Below are 20,976 nucleotides of genomic sequence, written 5' to 3'. Positions count from 1 at the left end.
GCATCGCCTTCGCTAGAGAGTGCTCATCAGTCGTAGAGGAACCATCGGCAGAGGTGGCATGACGGTTACTACGTCAGAGAGGCGAAGCAATCCCTCCAGACATAGTCGCCGTCGGTGTTGTCAGCTTAGCCGTCGGGGTCCGTAATGTCCCAGATGTCGGTGAAGAGGGACGCGCCGACGGTCCAACCGGAACGGTAGCAACGGGCGTCGTGGCAGAACCATGCGCACGAACCGCTGCTGGACCGAGTGGAACCACAGCGACCGGAGAACATGCTGGTGCAGTCGACTCAGACAGTGTCGGGGAACCTCGCACGCGAACCGAGATAGCCGCAGCTGCGTGCCCTGTTGGCGTCGTATCCTTGCCCATAGCTAGCTGCCCGAGCATCGGGACTGGGGTTGCTGCATGCGTTTCATGCTGTGCAGGCGCGCCCCCAGCCACATGCATGTGAGCGACGGGCTCATGCACCGTGCCCACGGCCAGCTGGCCATGCACGGAGCTAGCCATGGCCACTGCATGCTTCTTCGGTGCACATGCATCCATGAGCGAGCTTGCAGCACACACAACCGTGGCTGCCTCTCCCTCCGGCTCCACAGACCTCTGGATATCTTGACCATCAGTGTGTTCTGCATGTGTCATACTCGGAAGGACTGCATCAGGGTGTTGCACAGTACTAACAGTAGAAGTTTGCATAGACACCACATTAGCGCCATATCTAGCCCCTGACGATGTATTGCCACTATCATTTTGAGTGTTTTTAGCTCTCTTGGTAGCATCCCTGTCCGGCATATCCTCATCTCGGTTAGCACCGTCATCATGTTCATCATGGCGCTCCCAAATACGAGGTACGAAGTCAGCATCCGGGACATAGTCATCCTCCTCGAGCACATACCGGAATTCATACCCATTTAGCTTGACGTAAACATCAGAGGAGACTGAAGCTTCATTACTCCCATCCTGCTTGGCGAAAATATCTTTAGAATGCACAACAACTTGGATTCGCACAATACCGTGACGCCGCAAGCATAACAAGTCAACATCCTGTGTTGCGCCAATAACGGATCCAACCGCCCACATACCAAGGAAGTGGCGGAGAGGGGGTGGGACGCCGGTGGCATGAACCCAAACTGGTTGTAACGGATGTAGGGATCCAGCCTCCTCGACTTTCCATTCACTAAAAGAGATCTTCACATCATGTGACTTGACATTGTACTCAAAAGCTGCAACTCGCTGCAAAACCTCTATGGAAGGGAAAGACACCAAGAAAGAATCGGTCCCATGAGGAATGGCCTCCCACTTACAAGAAGTCTGTAGGGAGATGATCTTAGCGACCTCAGCCTCCACCACAGCGGCAGTCAAAGAACCATCAGAAATCTTAACCAAAGCTGTCGGCAAAGATGGGGGTGCAAGATGTTCCTTGAACAGTGAGTCCGGCAACTGAACAAACATAGCATTGAGTATTCGTGTCCACCGAGCGATGCGCAAGGCCTAGGTTGCTTGAGTACAGTGCAGCGGTGGAGGGGATGCTTGTAGTTGTCACATATATAACAGTAGGGAACCGTTGTGCAGTCCTTGGACATGTGCTTGTCGCACCTGCACTTGAAGCACCAGAAACCGGTTCTTTTACCTTTCACAAGCTTCCCTGTCATAGCACCCGTGGCTGTAGAGCCAGAAACATCAACCGTGGAGCCTTGAACTTGATGGGCCGGCACAGCCGGCGCTGCCGCCGGCGGAAACACATGCGTTGGGAGCGCAGCCGGGGGGACTGCAGTGGCAGCAGCGGCATCGCGGCGACCCCCCTTGCGCTTGCCCTTGGAACGGCGAGAGGCCCCTTGTGCCAGCTGGTATCCGGCGCCGAAAGTTACCAGAGCTTGCGCCGAAGCTGCGGCCATTGGAATGGCTGACGCAGCCGCAGATGCATGGGATGAAGGCGCGCCAAAACGGAAAGGTCCGGCGGACGCACCAAAGCCAGCGGAGCTCCCCGGTGTTGATGCAGCGGGCGGAAGAGGAGTTGGCTGTCCCGAGCCCTTGGGCGGCTGATTCGGACGGCCGGACATGGTTGACGATCTTCCCAACGGCACTTGGGCGAAGGAAGGCGGCGGCTCGGGACGAGTAGTGTTGGATGATGTGGGGGCAGCAGACACGGTAGGGTTACGTATTCCTGATGGTCTCCTTGTTAGATCGATCCATCACATTGTACGGCCCAGGCGCAAGGCCGGTTTTGGCACGTCCAACACCTTGGGCCCGTCCCCATATGGTGGCGCAATTTGATTTTGAAACCCGTCTCCATCTTGATCCGGAATCAACGCTGTCCAATCAGCCACCGTCGCCGACGTCGATTCCGGGAGGAAGTCAGCAAGTGCCACCGGAAGCAGAGGTCGCGGCCTCGGCAACGGGCCCTTCCATGGGCGCAACTGCACTCCACGGGAGGCCGTCCGCGCCGGCGGCCCGATAGCGAGGCGCTCCGGTGAAGACCTGCAACCAGAAGATTCGACATTAGAAGAAACTGGACTATCTCTCACCTGCCTGGATTGGGACGAGGTTGACGACGAGCCTCGCTCCCAAAACCGCGACGCCGGTGTGGGATACCCGACATCCGCCCAGAATTCTTCCGCAATCTCCTCCTTCGTCTTCCTCCTCCTGGATTTCACAGTAGACCATTGCCCACCTTCGTCACGCTCAGCACCGGAGAGAGCCGCGTCCGCAACCTGACTCGCCAACACCAAGCAATCCGCCTCCACATCCACTTCCGGTTCGTCCCCTTCGACGGCCAGAACCTCGAACCGTGATCCCGACCTTTGCGAAGTCGACGCCGGAGAGAGAGCCTTGGGCGATAGATCACCCGGCGCAAGGGTGAGCCGGCGCCGATCCGGGTGCACGCGGTGACCAACGTGCACGACGCAGTCGAGCAGTACCATCTAGGACCCCGGCGCGACCCATTCCCCATCGCGAAGCAACCTTCCTTCCTCATCTTGCCGTCGACATTCCTCAGGAAGAGGAAGTTGTGGGGGCGATCGAGCCAGAGGGTTCCGGGACGCCAGTCTTGCCTCGTAGTAGAGAACGTCGCCGTCCACCGCAGCGGAGGCGGAGTCTCCGGCGGTCTCGGCATGCAGCCCGACGAAACCGTAAGATCATTCCCTTGAGTGATGTGATAGAAAGATTAAGCCCTAATCTTAGGAAGCATCTTAAGAATGGAAGCCCTAAAAGGCTGATTTTGGAACGTTTGAAGTGGTAGTACAAATGGAGGTGTCATAGAAATATTTGGATTTAAGAACAAGGTGTAAGTGAGAATTAGGAGAGTTTGCAATTCTCCAAGCCCAGATAAACTCGTTCGCTGCTTTTAACTTGGAGAGCTTATTGAAGCGATCTTAGTTTTATCCTGTTGATTTCCAATCAACACAACTGATGGAACTTGATCATGAACTTCGGATGTACATTGACAATGCACAGCCAGACCAAAGATTTGCTAATTTGGATCGCATTGTTGGTCTTTCTAAATTGTTCGCCGGCAATAAGAATGATCTATCTTTTTGCCTTTGGTTAAACTTGTAAAGTTGGTGCTTATTTTGCCAGCTGCCACAAAATCAGCGGCGAGATATTTTTAACAACGAATATTGTCCAAAGTGTTTGCATCGAAAATGAGGTCATGAGTAATTGCATTATTTGCTATGTGAAGAAAGCTATATTTTCTACCATTACTAGGGATGCCGTGATTGGTCCCTTTAAGAGGATAAAAGATCGATGGAAGTTATAAAATGTGACTCTCATGTCATTCATACTGTCGCTTAATGATATTTTTATTTGTACTTTTTATTAGATTCCTTGTGAATATAGTGTGTTCTAGTTTTTATCCTTTCTAGGGATTTGCAAATTGAGTTCTGAAGTTATCTTTTTTCACTGTGTTTCTTTTCCCGGATAGATAAACAGGTGATTTTATGACTTCACTCAGCCAATAGTCTGTATGATAATCTTTGTATAGAATAAAAAATATATCATAGGTTCATTGCATATTTGGTTTTTATTACTCTCTGAATTTATTTTTTGCCATGTCATAGTATATAGTGGCTGACACTGGTTCCCCTTTTTCTAGCTCCGTCCCTGGCTACAGAACATTTTATAATAATTTTTTTCATATATATTGCAACAACATGCCAGGTACATTTTTCATTTCCTGATGCTATATATCATTTCGTAACGATTTTCCTTGTCTGATCTGTAGCAAGACCTACAATATACATATACAATCTGTAACAATGTTTGCGCTGTTGTACAAAAGAATCCATTCTGATCAAGATATATCCACCATGTGAATGGATTATGATAAATATCACCGTATAATTAACTTATGATAATTGAGACGTGCATTTGCACGTGCACGCCTATTATAGTTGGCTGATAAATATAGGATTAACAGATAGATAGTGTTCAAAAAAAATTACAGATTGATAGAAAGATGCATGAATGGATGGATGAATTATTTATTGATTAATAAAATAACAAGAATTTATCTACCAGCTTTTGCTGACCCTCCACGTTGAGGTACCTTTGGATAACAAAAGCCTCGAAAAGGCCGCAAAGAAATACGCCAAGGTAGAAGAGCAGAAGCATGAGGAGGCTCATGCGGGGATTGTTGTGGTGGTCGACCAGACATGCGATGCGAAGAAGCGAGATGCCGGCGCAGCCTATGAGGCACGTCACTGCCCATCTGCTACGCTCGTCGGCCTCCGGCACCTCCAGCTCCACCTCCTCCTCCGGCTCGTCCGCGGCCACAGCACTATATTACATATTTCTTAGTCAAACAAACAAGACACGCATATGGATCTAGCTAGTGTGACATTCAATAGAGCATCGATCATGGATAAATGCTTGTCTCAAAAATTGTGGACAAATGTATAGTTGCCTGTAGATATGTACGAGTACTTAGATGGATGCATCGACGGATGAGTGGATTAATTTTTGTTTCTTTTGAGAACTGAGTGAATAAATTAATAGAGCAGCAAGAATTTATCTACCAAGCCTTTACTGTTCTCCGGATAAAGGTACCTGTCGTTCATATAAACCCAGGCAAGGTCGTAAAGAAATACGGCGAGGAGGCCGAGCAGAAGGATAAGGAGCGTGAAGAGCGGGTCGTCGGTGGCCAAGTGGCAGTAGATGCAAACAAGCGAGACGCCGGCGCAGCCCACAGGGTGCCGCGCTATCCAACGGCTACGCTCGTCGGCCTCCGGCACCACCAGCTCCTGCTCCTGCTCCTGCTCCAGCTCGTCGTCGGCCATCGTCGGTTCAACCTCCGTCAAGCGATATATCGATCTACTTGGAATTTTTCATTTCAGGGTGGCGTTGGGTTGGGTTGGTCTGGTAGTGCGTTGTACAATGATCTGTTTGTTGTGATCCATCTTTATTTCAGGGAGGTTTGTTTAGGATCCATAGTCCAAGACTCCAAGGGGTGAACCCGTGAAGAGATGATCCCCACGTCCGTAACTCGAGCCCGTGGCCGTGGGCGCCGCTGCACTGGCCTGGCCCAAGTCACTCGTAGCTAGTCCTGGCCATGGGAAGCCCGGCCCGGCCCGACCCGGCCCGAAAAAGCCCGACCCGGCCCGGCCCGACGCTGCCCCCGGGCCGGGCTCGGGCCTAGTTTTTTAGCCCGAAGACCGGGCCGGGCCCGGCCCGGGCCCATCGTTTTTGCCATTTTCTAAAGGTCAGGCCGGGCCGGCCCGAAGCCCGATAGGCTTTTACGTGCTCGGGCCCAGAAACACAGGCCCGATGGCCGGGCCGGGCCCGGCCCGGGCCTGAGTTTTTTGTGTCGGGCTTGGCTAGGCCCGGCCCGAAGCCCGGCCTGGCCTGAGGTTTGGCCAGGTATACTCGTAGCCAGTAGCAAATCATGCATGCCGCCTAAAAAAATACATGCCGCTTCAGTGACGCGTACGTAGCACCTCGGCCTATTCGCCGGCGTCGAGCGTCCGAAGCTCTCGCTGCTAGCTCAAATAGCCAAGGTGCCCATACACCCCTCCTGCACGTATCGGGTTATCACTGTAGCTCCGGGGGAAACCCTTGGTCTTGTGTGATTGAACGATGGCGATGCATTGGTGTTGTATTACCTCTTGGGGGCTTCATCTTTGGAGCTGGGCCAGTGAAAGGCAGCAGTGTTGGCTTTGAGTCTTCTTTGGCAACTAAGATGCGACAATGGTTAAGGTTGTTGGGTCTTCTCTGGCGTGTCCGCGGGATTGCCTCGGCTGGTTTGTTCGTGTGAAGTTGAAGTTGCGGTGCGGTGTCCCGGTGGTAGTACTATGATGAGCAGTAGGTGCTAAATAAAGAAGACTTTGTGGTTAGCATGTTGTTATGGTAGTTTACTGTGACAGATTGGGACTGTAATATTGTAATGTAGTCAGTATATATTTCTCGGTAAACTCCTTTAGAAATATATTTTTTTGAAAAAGGAGGATGACCCCCGGCCGCATGCATCGCATCTGGGAGAGCATGCGGCCATTTTATTGATTATTCTCGAGGACCTTACAAAGTAGAACAACAATTTGTCTGAATCTGTCATCTTGACAACATCTACCGCTACTCCTATCTAAATGATGAAGGGGTGCAAGCTGGGCCACATACCCAGACCTCTCACCTAAGCCTAACATCTAAATTCGGGGGCCCCGACCGAGCCATCTACCGGGTCCGGGGCTCAAACCGGTCCGACGCACTCACATGTGTCGTCGCCACCATCTTCCACTGGTCCATCTTCCACTGGTCCATCTTCAAAGCAGATTGAGGTGACAACCTTGGCAGGTCCTCCGTCATCGAAGCCACCACGAAGCCAAACGACGACCTCCACCTACGTGAGCCTTGGCAGGTCCTCCCCTTGACGTCACCACGACGCCAGCCGACGACCTCCACCTACGCGAGTCCATCTCCAAGCAACGGACGTAAATCCATGCTAGGATAGGGCCGCACTACCGCCGTCGCCCACCACCCACAAGCGCCAGCCATCCCCAAGGTTCCCAAAGCGGTGCCTTCAAGAAGGGAACAACGCCGTGAGCGCCGCCACCACCCAACAAAGTTAGGGCTTTCGACCGGGAAACCTAGAGGAAGGTGAAGTGAGGAGATCAATCCATATCGACGCCTCCAAGGAGGGGAACGGCGCCCTCAGGCGTCACCGTCGGTGCGGCCGGTCAGTTTGCCATGCTCAGTCTATGGTAGTTGGCATGCTCAGACTTTGTGCTTGGCATGCTGTTATGGTAGTTTACTGTGACAGATTGGGACTCTGTAATATTGTGATGTAGTCAGTATATATTTCTCAGTAAACTCCTTTACAAATAAAATGAAACTAGTTATGTCAGGTATATTTAGAATAATTTACTTGCAGCATGGTTGATAGTTTTTCATTTCTGTATAAGTTCCAAATGTATACATGTAGAGAAATTTTGCGCAGCTGAAATGGTTTGTTTGTTTAGAAATTTTGCACAACATGGTTGATAGTTTTTCATTTCTGTATAGGTTCAACTCTGTTTTACTTGCTTGGGAACTGAATTATCTCTTTCAATATATATGTCTCTCTCAAATAGATTAGATTACACATGTTCTCTGCTGTGTCACAAAAAGTGCCAATGACATTATAGGTTGCTCTTTACTAAACACCGCCTTATCAAATCAACAACAACAACAAAGATCACACGGGCCTCGACCTGGTGCCGCATGCTTCAACAGTAGTATAGAATAGATGTTATGTTAGATAACCTAAAAAAAGATGTTATGATAGATCTAGTGTGGTAATAAAATACAACATTGACTGATAAATATGAAATTAATTACATATAGATAGATGGAGGAGTGGATTACTAGAGCAACAAGAATTTATCTACCACCCTTTGTTGACCCTGGGGAGTAAGGTGCATGTCGACAAGAAAAATCATGAAAATACCGCAAAGAAATAAGCAGAGTCATCCGAGTAGGAGCACGAGGAGCCTCATGCGGGTGTCGTTGTCTTGGATGACTATCCAGGAGAAGTGAATTATTATGATTGAGATGCCGGCGCAGCCCATAAGATACGTCACTGCCAATCTGCTACTCTCGTCGGCCTCCGGCACCACCACCTCCACCTCCACCTCTAGCTCGTGGGCGGCCATAGCTCTATATTACTTCTTAGAGCATCTTCGACAGCCGCCCAACGCACCGCGCGTCTAACGTCTGGTTTGACGCGGCGGGCAGCGCTGGCTCCAACAGCCGCGCTAAAATGCAGCACGCATAGCTCCAGCAGCGTGCAAAAATGCAGCGCGCGCGACTCGCCGGCGCATGCCATATGTTGCATTTTGCACACAAATTGGATTCAAATATTCAAAATGTAATGAACACGGCATAATATAATTTCACACAAACAAGTTGATGAATAAAAGTTCATGCCCACAAGTTCAAATTCATGCCCACAAGTTCATCCAACCAAGTTCACGACACAAACGGAAGATACATCAAGTCTCGTCCTCATCGTCGTCCTCATCTTCCTCTGATTCATCCGACTCCTCCGAATATAATTCTTCCTCCTCCTCCTCATTATTGTCGCGCACCGCATCACGTGAAGCTCGGACGGTGTTGGCAAGATCTTAACGGCATCTTAATGGGAAGGTATGCGAGGCACACCGGAAGACATTCCGCCCATGGCGGCCGGAGGTGCACCCAGACGCAAAACTCATGCCTCCCATGCCGGCCATGGGGCCGGGAGGTGCTCCAAATCCACCCATGCCTCCCATGGTCTCCATGGTAGCTCCAAAGTCACCCATGGCATCCATGCCGCCCATGGTAGCTTCGAAGCCATCCATGCCTCTCATGGGACCAAGACCACCGCCACCCATGGCACCAAGGCCACCGCCACCCATTGCACGAATCATGGCTCTTTTTTGGATCAAGACTTCTTCACGGGCAAGATTGACATACTCCTTTTGCACCTCATTGAGGATAGATGTGTCCAAGAAGAACAAGTGCTTCTCCCAATCCAACAATCTAATTCGTTCCTCATTGCTCACCTTCCTCTCCTCGAATGCCACCTTCGGGGCATATCCTGGAACACATTGTGCGCGTCGGCCGCCGGCTCAACAAGTGAGCTCGCCGGCGCTTCGGTAGCCGCCGCGCCCGTCACACGCCCTCCAAGCTTCTTCCTCGAGGCCTTCGAGGTGCCGGAGCCGTTCGCCTCCTTGTTCTTCTTCGCGGACGTCTTGCCCTTCTTCGGCCGCGCCGCATTTGGGAGCTTCGAGGGGGGGGGGGCACGTGGCTTCATCATGGTGGGCGCCGGCGCGACGCCACCCACCGCCGAGGTCATCCGCGGCGGCATGAAGAGGCCTCGTGCGAGGCCGATGCTCGGAGGAGCTTCGGCGGAGGCGAGGCCAACGTTCCCGGCGCTAAGGTTTGCGGCGACGGCGTGCGCGGGGCGAAGGTGGCGCGGAGGAGAGAGTGTGGCGCGAGCGCTCGTGTGTGCCGCGCGCGGAAGCGGGCGCCCCAAATACACAGTGCACGTTGGCGATTCGGACTGCACGCCCAACTCTATATGCCGCGCGCGCGATTATTGCGCGCCCGCTGGAGCCACTCTACCGATTGTGCGCGCGCTAAAATGCAAATTTACGTCGCGGCGCTTGTTTAGCGCGGCTGTTGGAGATGATCTTAGTCAAACAAACAAGACATGCATATGTTTGCCCGAAAAATGCGGAGTATATATGGATCTAGTGTGACATTCAGTAGAGCATCGATTCACAAATGTATGATTAATTGTACTATCTCTATCCCAAATTACTTATCGCAGAAAAATAATTAGGGACAAAGGGAGTAGATACCTGGATGGATCCCCGCAAAAAAAAAAGATACCTGGATGGATGTATCGATGGATGAAGGAATGAACTAAAATTTTCTTTCTTCGAGAAATGTATGAATAGAGCAGCAATAATTTATCTACTAGCCTTAATTTATTGTTCTCCAAATTAAGGTGTACCTGCCGTTAATAAAATCCCAGGCAAGGTCGTAGAGAAATAAGCCGAGGAGGCCTTGAAGAAGCTTGAGGAGCGTCAAGAGCGGGTCGTCATGGACGACCTGACAGTAGATGCAAACAAGCGAGACGACGGCGCAGCCCACAAGGTGTCTCACTGTCCATCGGCTACGCTCGTCGGCCTCCGGCACCACCAGCTCCTGCTGCTCGCCGTCGGTCATCGTCGGTACAACCTCAGTCAATCGATTGATCGACCGATCTACTTGGAAATTTTCTGGGGTTGCGTTGGGTTGGCTTGGTGTGGTAGTGGGTAGAGTACTTAGTAAAATATGTTTGTTGGGATCCATCTTTTTTTCAGGGATGTTTGTTACTGTAGGAGACTAGACTACGGGTGAAGAGCTGAGATCGACTGTGTGTTCCGCACGTTCGTACCCTCCCTTCCCTTTCGGTCCTCCTCGCAGTAAGGCCAACTCTAACTCGTCGACCCAAAGGACGCGGATTTGATCCGCTTTTTGTCCATTTGAGTTGATAGTAGGACGGTGACCCCGTCCGTATTTTATTGATCAGCTCGCCTAATCGGTCGATGTATTTCGTCCGCGCGGCCAAAACACGGCAATAGTTTTTGACAATTTTTACCCATCAATCTAAACATTACTCAAAGTTCTTAAATCACATACTCCCTCAATCCGAAATCATTTGTCGCATAAATGGTTAAAAGTGGATGTATCTAGAACTAAAATACATCTAGATACATCCATTTCTCCTACATGTATTTCCGGACGGAGAGAGTAGTATTTATTACATCACACCAATAAATAGTTTACAACCAAATAAAAATCTCAAGATTTACAAACCAAATGAAATTTAAATGTCACAAATACATTGAAAGAAAAAGAGCCAATACATCTAGTCCCTCCGTCACAGTTTACTAGTGCACTTTGATTCTCATGCATTTCCACAACCGGAGGGAATTTAGGCATGTTTGGTTTAATACCCAATTAATTAGGTTGTGGTAGCTGCAATCAAGCCCATAATTTTTTTCTCAATGCATGTGTGTGTACGTAGGATGGAATAACTGCATGCAAGTGTGTAGGCGGGCCATGCATGTGTGCACGCGGGATGGCGGCTCGTTTAATGGCCGTGGGGGTTACTGCATGTTAATTTCTCCAGTAATTAGGCGTTATAACCGTCGATGCTATTTTTCAGTTCAATCGCTAATCACCTTGCTCCCAAAGATTGTTGAAGCGCATCCAGTAAACTGTGATGGAGGGAGTACTAGTTGCCGAGATGAGTCCACATATGCTCAACCAAATCATTTTGGAGTTGAATGTCAGTTGTCCAATCACGCATTTCATGATGAAATTAGGTGACCTCTGCAAATGTTGTCAGCCCATACTCAGACACAACATTTTGACCCTGAAATTGAAACCCTTGGTCGAAGATTTGGTCCACACACTCATCCTATACGATCATGTTGTGCATGATCACACAAGCAGTCATCACCTACCACATCTTCTTGGAGCTCCGTGTTCTAGCAGCGTACCAAACGATAGCCCATCGAGATTGAAGCACACCAAAAGCACGCTCGGCATACTTTGTAGCACTCTCTTGTGCTTGGGACAACCTAACCCTCTACTCGCCTACTAGATTGAAGGTTGTCTTCACAAAAGTTGACCACCGAGGATAGATTCGATCAACTAGGTAGTATCCCTTGTTGTAATGTTAGCTATTGATCTCAAAGTAGACTTCTGCAAGTCTTTCGAACACCGGAGAGCGTTGAAGCACGTTGATGTCATTGTGATAACCATGCCGAGAAAAGAGTGCCAAATCCAGAGATCTTGTAAAGCCAAAACTTCAAGTATGACAATGCAACCTTTAACATACCCCTTATATTGCCCCTACAAAGCAGATGGATAGTTCTTCCACTGTCAGTGCATACAATCTATGCCACCAATCATTCCTGGGAAGCCTCTATCCTTATTGATTGCCAACAGCCGGGTTGTATCCACAACATTTGGCTCTCCCAAGTACTCCGGGCCAAACATTGCTACCACGGCCTTGCAGAACTTGTACAACGACGCAAGGCATGTGGACTCACTAATGCGGAGATACTCATCAACAAGATCACCGAGAATTACATATGCAAGCATCCGAATAGCTGCAGTGCATTTTTTATAAGAGGAGAAGCCAATCTTTCCAAGGGCATCCTCCTTGCATATGAAATGCTCATCATACGCCATCACTTCCTCCCGAATATGGTTGAACACATGTCTCTCCATCTGGAAGCGGCGCTAGAAAAACTTGGGGGTTGAAGAGTGGGGATGTGCACTGAAAGTAATCGATGAAGGGTAGGCAATGGTCGCTCTCTCTGTTGTGATTCAACGGCAGAGCATGGCCCGGGATTTATCCCCTAAACCTCGGCCGCTACCTAGCAATGTGGTCACTGACGACCATAGTCGCAACCATAAAATCTGCATCATCCGATGAACACATGAAGTTATTGAAAAAGAACTCATCCCCACTATCCATGGTACCTTGCGGGAAAAACGCCGAACACCTTGCAAACATGGTGGAGTAGTGGCCGATCAAGAGCCCCGCGCCTCTTCCCCGTACAGGCAAAAAGCCTGTGAAAGTGGAGGCGACCGTGGAGCGAAGCCGGTGGTCATGGAGGCTAGGGGGTAGCATGGTCGTGAAGGTGCTATGACGGGTCGGTAGTGGCGAAAAGAGACCACCAATGCCGGCAAGAGCCGACATTGGATGTGTCGTGAAGGTGGGGAAAGAGCATGGATGTGGGCGGCGGCTTGTGCAGTGTCCAACCGGCCGAAAGTGGGTGGCGGCAGCGAGGAAGGCATGGCCGGTGTCGGATGTTGATGAGGGGAGGAGAATGGCCAATGTGCCACCACGGGCGGGCCAGGGGGAGGACAAGGGCGGGCATCACACGCGTACGCTCCGACGCAAACCTGGCCCAAATTTGGGATTGAAATGGGTCACGGGCGGCCAAAAAATGGACGACCGCCCATTTGCATCTATGCGTTGCCACGCTTTCTGTCCATTTCGAGCAAAACAGACACACGTCGGCAAAATGCGTTGGCGCATTGGAGTTTCCCTAACTCTCGCTTGATCCATGCAGAGATCATGGTGTCCGCATCCACTTCCAGGCTTGCAGGGGAGCGCGCTGGCACTGGTCCTGCCGAAGTGCTTGAGGTAGTGAGGAGCTCGAGACTGTGGCGCCGATGCACTGGCATGGCTGGGAATAAATAACATAAAAGCAGTGAAAAACATGCAACCTGCTGTTAGAAATACTAGCACATATGTCCGTGCGTTGCAATGGGAGAGAAAAATAGTGTGCTCCGCTGCGATGTGAAAATTGATTGTCATTAAGCAGGATTGCTGGGTTGAGGATAAGTTTTATGATGACATAAATGCTGAATCAATTGACAACTTGATTATTTATATTATTTGTTTATAAACTGTTCATGCATTCGTACCTGTTAATTGCTCTCATAAATTTTGATAAGTGTATCAAAAAGCAATCTGGCAAGGGACTACATCTAAGAACATGACAATTATATTCTCTAAAACATGATAGCTATATAAAAAAATCACATAGATGTAGCTGCAACAAAGAACCTGTTTTTTTTCTTTTTTGAATGGTAAGATAAAAGAGGCCCTAGGGTACAATAGCAACACATGCTCATTAGTCAACGTGCAAGCTGGTGGCCAGCGGATGATGGAAAGGAGGTAGCAGAACATAAATTACTTAAGCAAGCTAATGTTAACAATCGACATTCAGTTCACGTGACGAGGAGAGAGCATTAGACAGCGGATTAACTTGCGGCTCACTGATACGATACTTAAGATGAGGCTAGCAAAGTGACACAGAAAGTTTGCATCGGAACGTCGTTCCCATGACCGGTTCACGATCACGGATCACACGGCTCGTGGTGCACGCTGCCAATGACAACAATAGGACGATATACAATGTCTATAAGGTCGGCGGTATCTAGATGAATTGATGGGTGCGAGTAATTGAACATTTTCTCACTGACCACAAAGTAGGCTTGCGACAGTACGCATAGATTGAATGGCGAAATTCGTCGTTTATGATATACGATTCGAATGGATTCTTCTCGTCGATGCAGTCCCGGTGGCGCGAGGGTTCGGCCAACAAATCTCTTCTGCATAGGGGATGATGATCGCGTCCGTTGGCCATGTAAGCTGGCAGCTTAGGGCAGGGAAATGGAACCTCTGCTCATGTGCATTGATATTTTTTTTAAGTATAGATGGTCGTTGTGCATCATTTTACAAATTCGTCGTCCACCATATACGATTCAAGTTCCTTTTTGTCTGAATGATTCTTGTCATCGATGCGGTCCCGGTTGCGTGAGGGTTCAGTCAACAAATCTCTTGTGCGTATGGGATGATTATGGTGTCAGGTTGCCATGTAAGGTGGAAACTTAGGGCAGAGGATATGTGCGTGAACGGCACCTCTAAGGGTAGGGCACTCTTGTGTCCAATTCATGTATAACAACCGTTCCAGTGGTGTGCCTCAGTTATCCTTTTTGAAGTATGAATGGTTAGAGCATGGTTAATAGTATAGCCAACTGCTAGCTGTAAACATTGTCATGTCGTATATAGTCCATCTTATAGTCAATATGTACAATAGTTGATTAGAAAAGTGTACTCCTTTTTTATTATATGGCCCACATTTCAATCTCACAAAGTGCCTAGGAGCACGTGCTAGAGCTGGCTCTTCACCAAGAGCCCGCTTACCTTCTCTCTCCTCTTCTCTTTCCTCCAACTAAGCAAGAATATACTATTTTATTTCTTATAGTCAGCTGACTCAGCTCTATTGTACTTGCTCTTACATTATGTGCGTTGGTGTGCAAGCCTACGAAGAGGCCCAAAGTGGGCCAACAAAACCCATGTCAGACGGACGATGGACATGCCCAGCTAGGCCATGACGTACAAATTGACAAGAGGGCCCCCAAAAGTGAAGAAACAATCTTTTTAATATTAGGTATAGATATGGATATAAATACTACTGATGCGTTGAAACATTTATCCATTTATCATGCCGCAGCGAGAGATCATGGATGCATCCATCATCCATGTATCCCTACAAGAAGATGACCGTATTTTTTTTCTTTTAACTTGATGGGCACAATGTCTTGCAAGTAAGCAGAGCACGCATCTTGTTCTGTGGTAGTCCATTGCTACATGCATGCTGATTTAATCATGTCTTCTGGAATTTCCATTCCTAATGTGACCGCTGAAACAACTGCCATATTTTCCTTCTAATAAACGAGATAGTAATTCATCAACGAACTAGTACAACGAACCCAAACTTCTCCAGACTTCCTCCAAAATGAGACTTTAACAAACTGCCGCCAGCTTCCTTCCTAGTACTACTAATTTAGTTCTACTGAATCTCCTAATCTGAGCGCTGAAACCACAGCCAGATTTCCATCTAAACCAGATAGTTCATAGATAATCAACTAGAATAAATCCAAACTCATCCAGATTTTCTCTCTAAAATGAGAGTTCAAACTACTGCCTGCTTCCTAATATAGCGCAACCCCTGCATCCATTAGTTCCAGGAACCTGAAAAGTAAAGCAAAGAAATATCAGGGACGTTTGACTACCCAACATGGAAAAGACTGACTCAATGTGGAAAATGGAAAAACCGCGTAACCACAATCGCTATTATAGCGAAATGGGAAGTCAGTTATCATCTTCACAACATGTTTACTTCATACCACAAAATTTCATCATTAACATTTGTTTGGAAATAACAAGCTTAATTCACTTTCAGATTATATCAATTGTCGATTATATATTTCATAAAAAGACAAGAGCAATCATCACTACAACATGGCAAAATAAAACTTCTTCAGTCCTGACAATGTGAATGGATGACTAATAGTGGATGGTCAGCAAAGAAGTACTCCCTCCGTTCCGAATTACTTGTCGCAGGTATGGATGTATCTAGATGTATTTTAGTTCTAGATACATCCATTTCTGCGACGAGTAATTTGGAATGGAGAGAGTATTAGATTAAAGAATAGACCTAGAGATGCATAAGCTGGCTGCAAGAATCATACCCAGTCAGCACTTCTAGACGAAACTAAACAGATCATCTGTCGATTCCAAGACATCCATCTTGCCTGAAAAATGGTTTCCACTGTCAAGGTACAATAACTAGAATAACAAACGCAATGCTAACCCAGACTATGGGTTGCTACTTGCTATGAGCATACTGATAGTAGTAGTTGTGCGAATAGATATGATTCGGTCTAACTAGATCAATAGTACCAATCCTAGTATGTACCGTATATGATTGCAATTCCTGTTCGGATCTTACTGACAGCGTCAATTCGACATCAAAATTCATTCATTTTTATGTTTCCACATTATAACCCATGAACAATTCGCAATCTTCTATCCAAGCACAAACCAATCAAGCAATGCAAGAGTAAAAGTAAAACTTGAAATCGTAAGGATATTGGTAACAGTAAAACAAGCAGGTGATTACATACCTGCCGCTGCCGTGGGGATCCGGCTTGATCCAAGCCACGCTGGAAGCACGCATGGTATGACAGAAAAGTACTCGTCTTCAAGCCGAGAGGCCCCGATCACCTTCCCATTGTGCATGTCCACCACGACGAGGACGTGCTCACCGACCTTGATGTAAATGACACTGGCGTCGAGAGGGTCAAGGACGGCGATCTGCGGCGACGACTGCGCCGAGTTCTCCTGCCACGGGTAGCCTCCGTCCGCCAAGACCTTCCTCAGCGACACCTGGTGCTCCAGCTTCCAGCCGCTGCCCTCGCCGTCGTCGAGCGCATATGAGCTGAGCAGAAACGGCCCGCCCGGAGTCACCTCGGCATAGCGCAGCCTCCCCTCGCTCACGCCGATGCGCCGGCGCTTGGCCAACTCCATCATGGACAGAGCCCGTTCCTCGACCTTGCTGAGATCTGTTTCGTGAGCACATGCAGGCGCAGGCAGCACGCTGCCGCTGGGCAGCTCGACGAACCGGATCTCCGGCCGGTCGGCAAAGGGGTCGACGGAGACGGCGCCCAGGGTGAGGTCGACCCACCACAGGCGGCCGCCGAAGGCAACCGTCTCCTGGTTCATCTCCATCTCGCGCGGGAGCAGCGGTCCGCCGGGCGAGCCCATCATCACCGTCTTCCACTTGCCTTCATCGGAGAGGAACCGCTCAAGGGCCCCGTTATAGACGAAGTCGGCGACGGCGAACCTGTCGGGCGGCCCGCACCCGGGCCCTCCGTCGGCCTGGGTGAGGAGGCCCATGTGGTGGACGACGAGGATCTTCCGGCAGCCGCCGATGTCGGGAAGGCGGAGCATCTCGCCGGTGAGGGGGTTGCAGACGAAGCGCTGGATCTCGGGGTTCCCGGTGAGGTCCCAGTTGGTGCAGGGGCCCTCCGCCCGGAGGTCGTGGTAGCTGAGCAGGAGGTGGCCGTCGCCGCTGGCGGCGCCGACGTGGCCGAAGAGGACCTGGACGACGTTGCCGCCGAGGTATTGGACCCTGCCGCCGTCCGCGGTGGGGCGTGCGGTGGGGTCGATGAGGTGCGCCGGGGCGGAGATGCTGGAGACGCCCGGAGGGCCCACGGGGCGGAAGCACGCGGTCTGGGCCGACGACGACCGGTCAACCTCGGCCGAGTGGTCGATGATGGCCCATGGTGGCGGGTGCGAGGAGGCGGCGCCGGTGGAGAGGGAGCGGCGAAGGCGGCCGGAGACGGCGCCGGCGGTGGAGAGGTAGCGGCCGGAGACGGCAGCGGTGGAGAGGCCCAGGAGGCGCCGGAGCGACATGGTGTGGTCCGTCCGTCCGTTGGAGTGGTGGATGTTTGGGTGACTCCTGTAGTCCTGTCGACGGTGTGCAGTCTTCCCTTCCTGACAAAAGAAAAAGGTTGCAACTTTAATTCCAAGTTCAAAAAACCAAGTACAGTTTGCTTTTAATATCGGAATTGTGGTAATCGTACTTATTTTCGGGAGCTCCTATTGGGCGCCACAGGTTTCGAACTCTTGCAGTTCCACTAGCGTACGAGTTCTACTAACCACTCGGACTACTTGCCACCAATTATACGTAATGTGCACAAATTATATAATAACAATGTTTTCTCGCTATTTTATTGCACAAGACGGTACCAATTACTATTTTTTGAATTATTTGACAAAAAAATCGTGAATTTGGAAAGCCTCATAGATTTTGAACAAAGTTTATCAATTTTCAAGAAATGTTCAGAAACTTGAAAAAAAAGTTCATCAATTTAAAAACAAAAAGTTCATCGATTTTGAAAAGGTTCGTCAAATTTGGAAAAAAAATCATCAAATTTGGAAAAAATTCATCGAAATTGAAAAAAGTTCATGGATTTTCAAAATTAGTTCATCAATTTTCAAGAAAAGTGCACAAGCCTAAAAAACGTTCATCAATTTTCAAACTAAAAGTTCATCGGTTTTGAAAAAGTTCATCAAATTTGAAAAAAAAATCATCGAAATTGAAAAAAGTTCATGGATTTTCAAAATTAGTTCATCAATTTTCAAGAAAAGTGCACAAGCCTAAAAAAAGTTCATCAATTTTCAAACAAAAAGTTAATCGGTTTTGAAAAAGTTCATCAAATTTGAAAAAAGAGTTCATCGAAATTTAAAAAAGTCCATGGATGTTCAAAAAAATCATCAATTTTGAAAAAAGTTCATCGGATCTAAAAAAAGTTCATTGAAATTTAAAAGGAATTCATTGATTTTGAAAAAGTTCACAGAATTTGAAAAAGGATGAGGAAAAAAGAAACAGAAAACCCGACCTGACATTGACAAATAAATGATTCAACTGAAGTATCTATTCAAAGAACTGGTCCTGGCCTCGTGGCTAGAGCCTTGCGCTGTCAGCGACGTGGTTCCCGGTTCGATCCTTGGTTCGCACAATTTTTTGACGCTAAATTGCACTGTAACGGACGCCTGCAGTGCCAAATAGGAATTGCCCTTATTTTCAGAGTGGTTTCGTGGAGATATTTTTTTGGCGCCTGCTAGGCGTCATCCGGATGTAGAACAGCGAAAAACATCCGGCTTCTAAATCATACGATTTGAACTTCCCTAGCTGTCCGATAGTCAATGGCTCAATTCCCTCTCTTTCTTCTCATCACATAACACTAGGCATACATCCTCGCTTGCGTAGCCATATCCGGTGTCCGGTGACATCGAAGAACGACGGGCACCAACTCACAGCAACTCCGGTGGCCTTACATCACCATCTCGCAGCGCGGCGGGGCCGTCGTAGCATCTCCGGAGCAGCCTGAGCCACCGCCGCATCATCCCCGGAGCAGCCTGAGCTGCCGTCGGAGCAGCCCGAGCTGCCGTTGCAGCAGCACCGTCGGAGCAGCCTGAGCCGCCATCGCAGCAACGTCGTCAGGGCCAAGATGTTGTTCATGGCAGCGCCGACTTGCAGCATGGTGGCCATGGCAGCACCGCGGCGCCGTCGCAGCACGGCCGCACAGATGCATCACCGGCTCGCAGCCCGGCGACGTCGCAGCACTGGCTCGCAGCATGATGATGCCGTCGAAGCATCGGCGGAGCCGCCCTACCCGCCGTCGCAGTAGCCCAGATCCGTCGCAGCATCGCCGTAGCAACCCGGTCGCCGTCGCAGCTCGCAGCAGCCAAACCACCGTCCTCGCAGCACCCCTCGCATCACTTGAGAAAAAGCTCCATGGATGCCATCCATGGCGGGTGAGATCTCCGGATGAAGGACAAGAGAGATGGGGGAGAAGACGGTTTGACCCAGGATGTGGAGAACGTGTGGCTGAAATAAGAGGGTGTTTGGTTACAGGAACTTATTGGTGTAGGGACTTAAATAAGTCCTTTTAAGTCCTATCTAAACCAAACAGAAGGGACTTATAGGGACTTAAAGTGGGCATTTGGGACTTATGAAATAAGACTCTTAAGGAGGGACTTACAGGGATTTATAGTTGTAATGGTCTTTTAGTCCATGTTAAGTCCCAGGAACCAAACAGATAGGGACTTATTAGGAACTTGGAACTTATAAGTTGGGACTAAAAAAAGTCCTAGGACTTATGAACCAAACAGGGCCTAAGACAGGGAGAGAGGATAGAGCGGTGGGTCAGGTCCCACAGAGACCACGCGACAGCATGTCCACCATACGATCGGGAAGGATCGAACGGCGCCTAAACCAGTCGCTCGACCGGATGCCTGCATCCGGATGGAAGGAAGCGTTTTCCATATTTTTTCTGCTCTGACAAAAAAAAGATACTTTGACTGCTTTTACTCTTATTGTGGGCCCGTCACCATGCAGCAGTAAACATAGGCATGGGGTGGGGCTGCGGCCGGAAGGCTGGCCAAGAAGTTTTCAATTTAGTTTAAAAAAATTGAATTTCATTTATATTTCCTTATGGGACGGAGGGAGTAGTATTATATGGAAAATGGGAATTAGGGCCTCTTTGATTCACAGTATTGCAAAAATATAGGAATAGGAAAGACGTAGGATTGGAATGGCATGTCCATTGGATCCCTATAGGATTTGAGTTCGTTTGATTGTGTCATGGAAAAAATAAAGGATTACTTTCAAAAGGTTGGAGTAGATGTTAGAATTCCTGTGAAATGTAGTACAAATGATGAATCCTTAGGAAAAAATTCTTCGGATTCAATCCTACGAATCAAACAACCAACGTAGGAAAAATTCCTAAGGATTCTAATCCTTCTAAAATCCTTTGGATCAAAGAGGCCCTCAATGGTTGTATAGCGAACTCTTAGGCAACCTGAAGCCTCCCCATATGCCGTGATGTATGCTTGCACAACAACATTTTGAAAAACAGAATTTTGCATCAGATCATAAATAAACAAAAATGCTAATGTACCACCGTTTGGTGGGAACGATTTTCAAGTGAACGATCAGTGGACCGTTGCATTAAGTGCATGAATCTTCGTAAACGACGCCTCGCCACCTCATTATCGAGCAAGCATTCGCTCTTGGGGGGGGGGGGGGGGGGGGGGG

The 20,976-nt window shown here is 49.0% G+C and overlaps 2 protein-coding genes across 3 annotated transcripts; both read right to left on the bottom strand.

Moving 5' to 3' along the window:
• Nucleotides 1-4,386: 4,386 nt before the first annotated feature.
• LOC123115631 (uncharacterized) lies at nt 4,387-5,364 on the bottom strand. The gene is made up of 2 exons (XM_044536745.1): nt 5,042-5,364; nt 4,387-4,772 (listed from the first exon to the last, which is right to left on the bottom strand). Exons 1-2 carry the CDS (start codon nt 5,269-5,271, stop codon nt 4,484-4,486), a joined length of 519 nt encoding a protein of 172 aa, XP_044392680.1. The 5' UTR covers nt 5,272-5,364; the 3' UTR covers nt 4,387-4,483.
• Nucleotides 5,365-15,184: 9,820 nt separating this feature from the next.
• On the bottom strand, nt 15,185-17,869 carry LOC123110343 (uncharacterized). 2 transcript variants are annotated; one of them, XM_044530839.1, is made up of 3 exons: nt 16,496-17,869; nt 16,061-16,123; nt 15,185-15,560 (listed from the first exon to the last, which is right to left on the bottom strand). In XM_044530839.1, exons 1-2 carry the CDS (start codon nt 17,784-17,786, stop codon nt 16,074-16,076), a joined length of 1,341 nt encoding a protein of 446 aa, XP_044386774.1. In that variant the 5' UTR covers nt 17,787-17,869; the 3' UTR covers nt 15,185-15,560; nt 16,061-16,073. The 2 variants fall into 2 exon arrangements, with proteins under 2 accessions (XP_044386774.1, XP_044386775.1); XM_044530840.1 differs by lacking the exon at nt 16,061-16,123.
• Between the last annotated feature and the right edge of the window lie 3,107 nt (nt 17,870-20,976).

Source organism: Triticum aestivum, chromosome 5B, assembly GCF_018294505.1.
Source record: "Triticum aestivum cultivar Chinese Spring chromosome 5B, IWGSC CS RefSeq v2.1, whole genome shotgun sequence".
In the NCBI taxonomy this organism is placed as follows: domain Eukaryota; kingdom Viridiplantae; phylum Streptophyta; class Magnoliopsida; order Poales; family Poaceae; genus Triticum; species Triticum aestivum.
This window is presented reverse-complemented; position numbering and strand designations above follow the sequence as displayed.

Bases quoted from the DNA above. Each gene is read 5' to 3' on its own strand.
- LOC123115631 (XM_044536745.1), bottom strand. From the start codon at position 5,271: ATGGCCGACGACGAGCTGGAGCAGGAGCAGGAGCAGGAGCTGGTGGTG. The intron at 4,773-5,041 runs GTACCTTTATCC...TATGTAATATAG, and splicing joins TGGGTTTATATGAACGACAG to TGCTGTGGCCGCGGACGAGC.
- LOC123110343 (XM_044530839.1), bottom strand. From the start codon at position 17,786: ATGTCGCTCCGGCGCCTCCTGGGCCTCTCCACCGCTGCCGTCTCCGGC. The intron at 16,124-16,495 runs GTATGTAATCAC...ACCATTTTTCAG, and splicing joins GATCCCCACGGCAGCGGCAG to GCAAGATGGATGTCTTGGAA.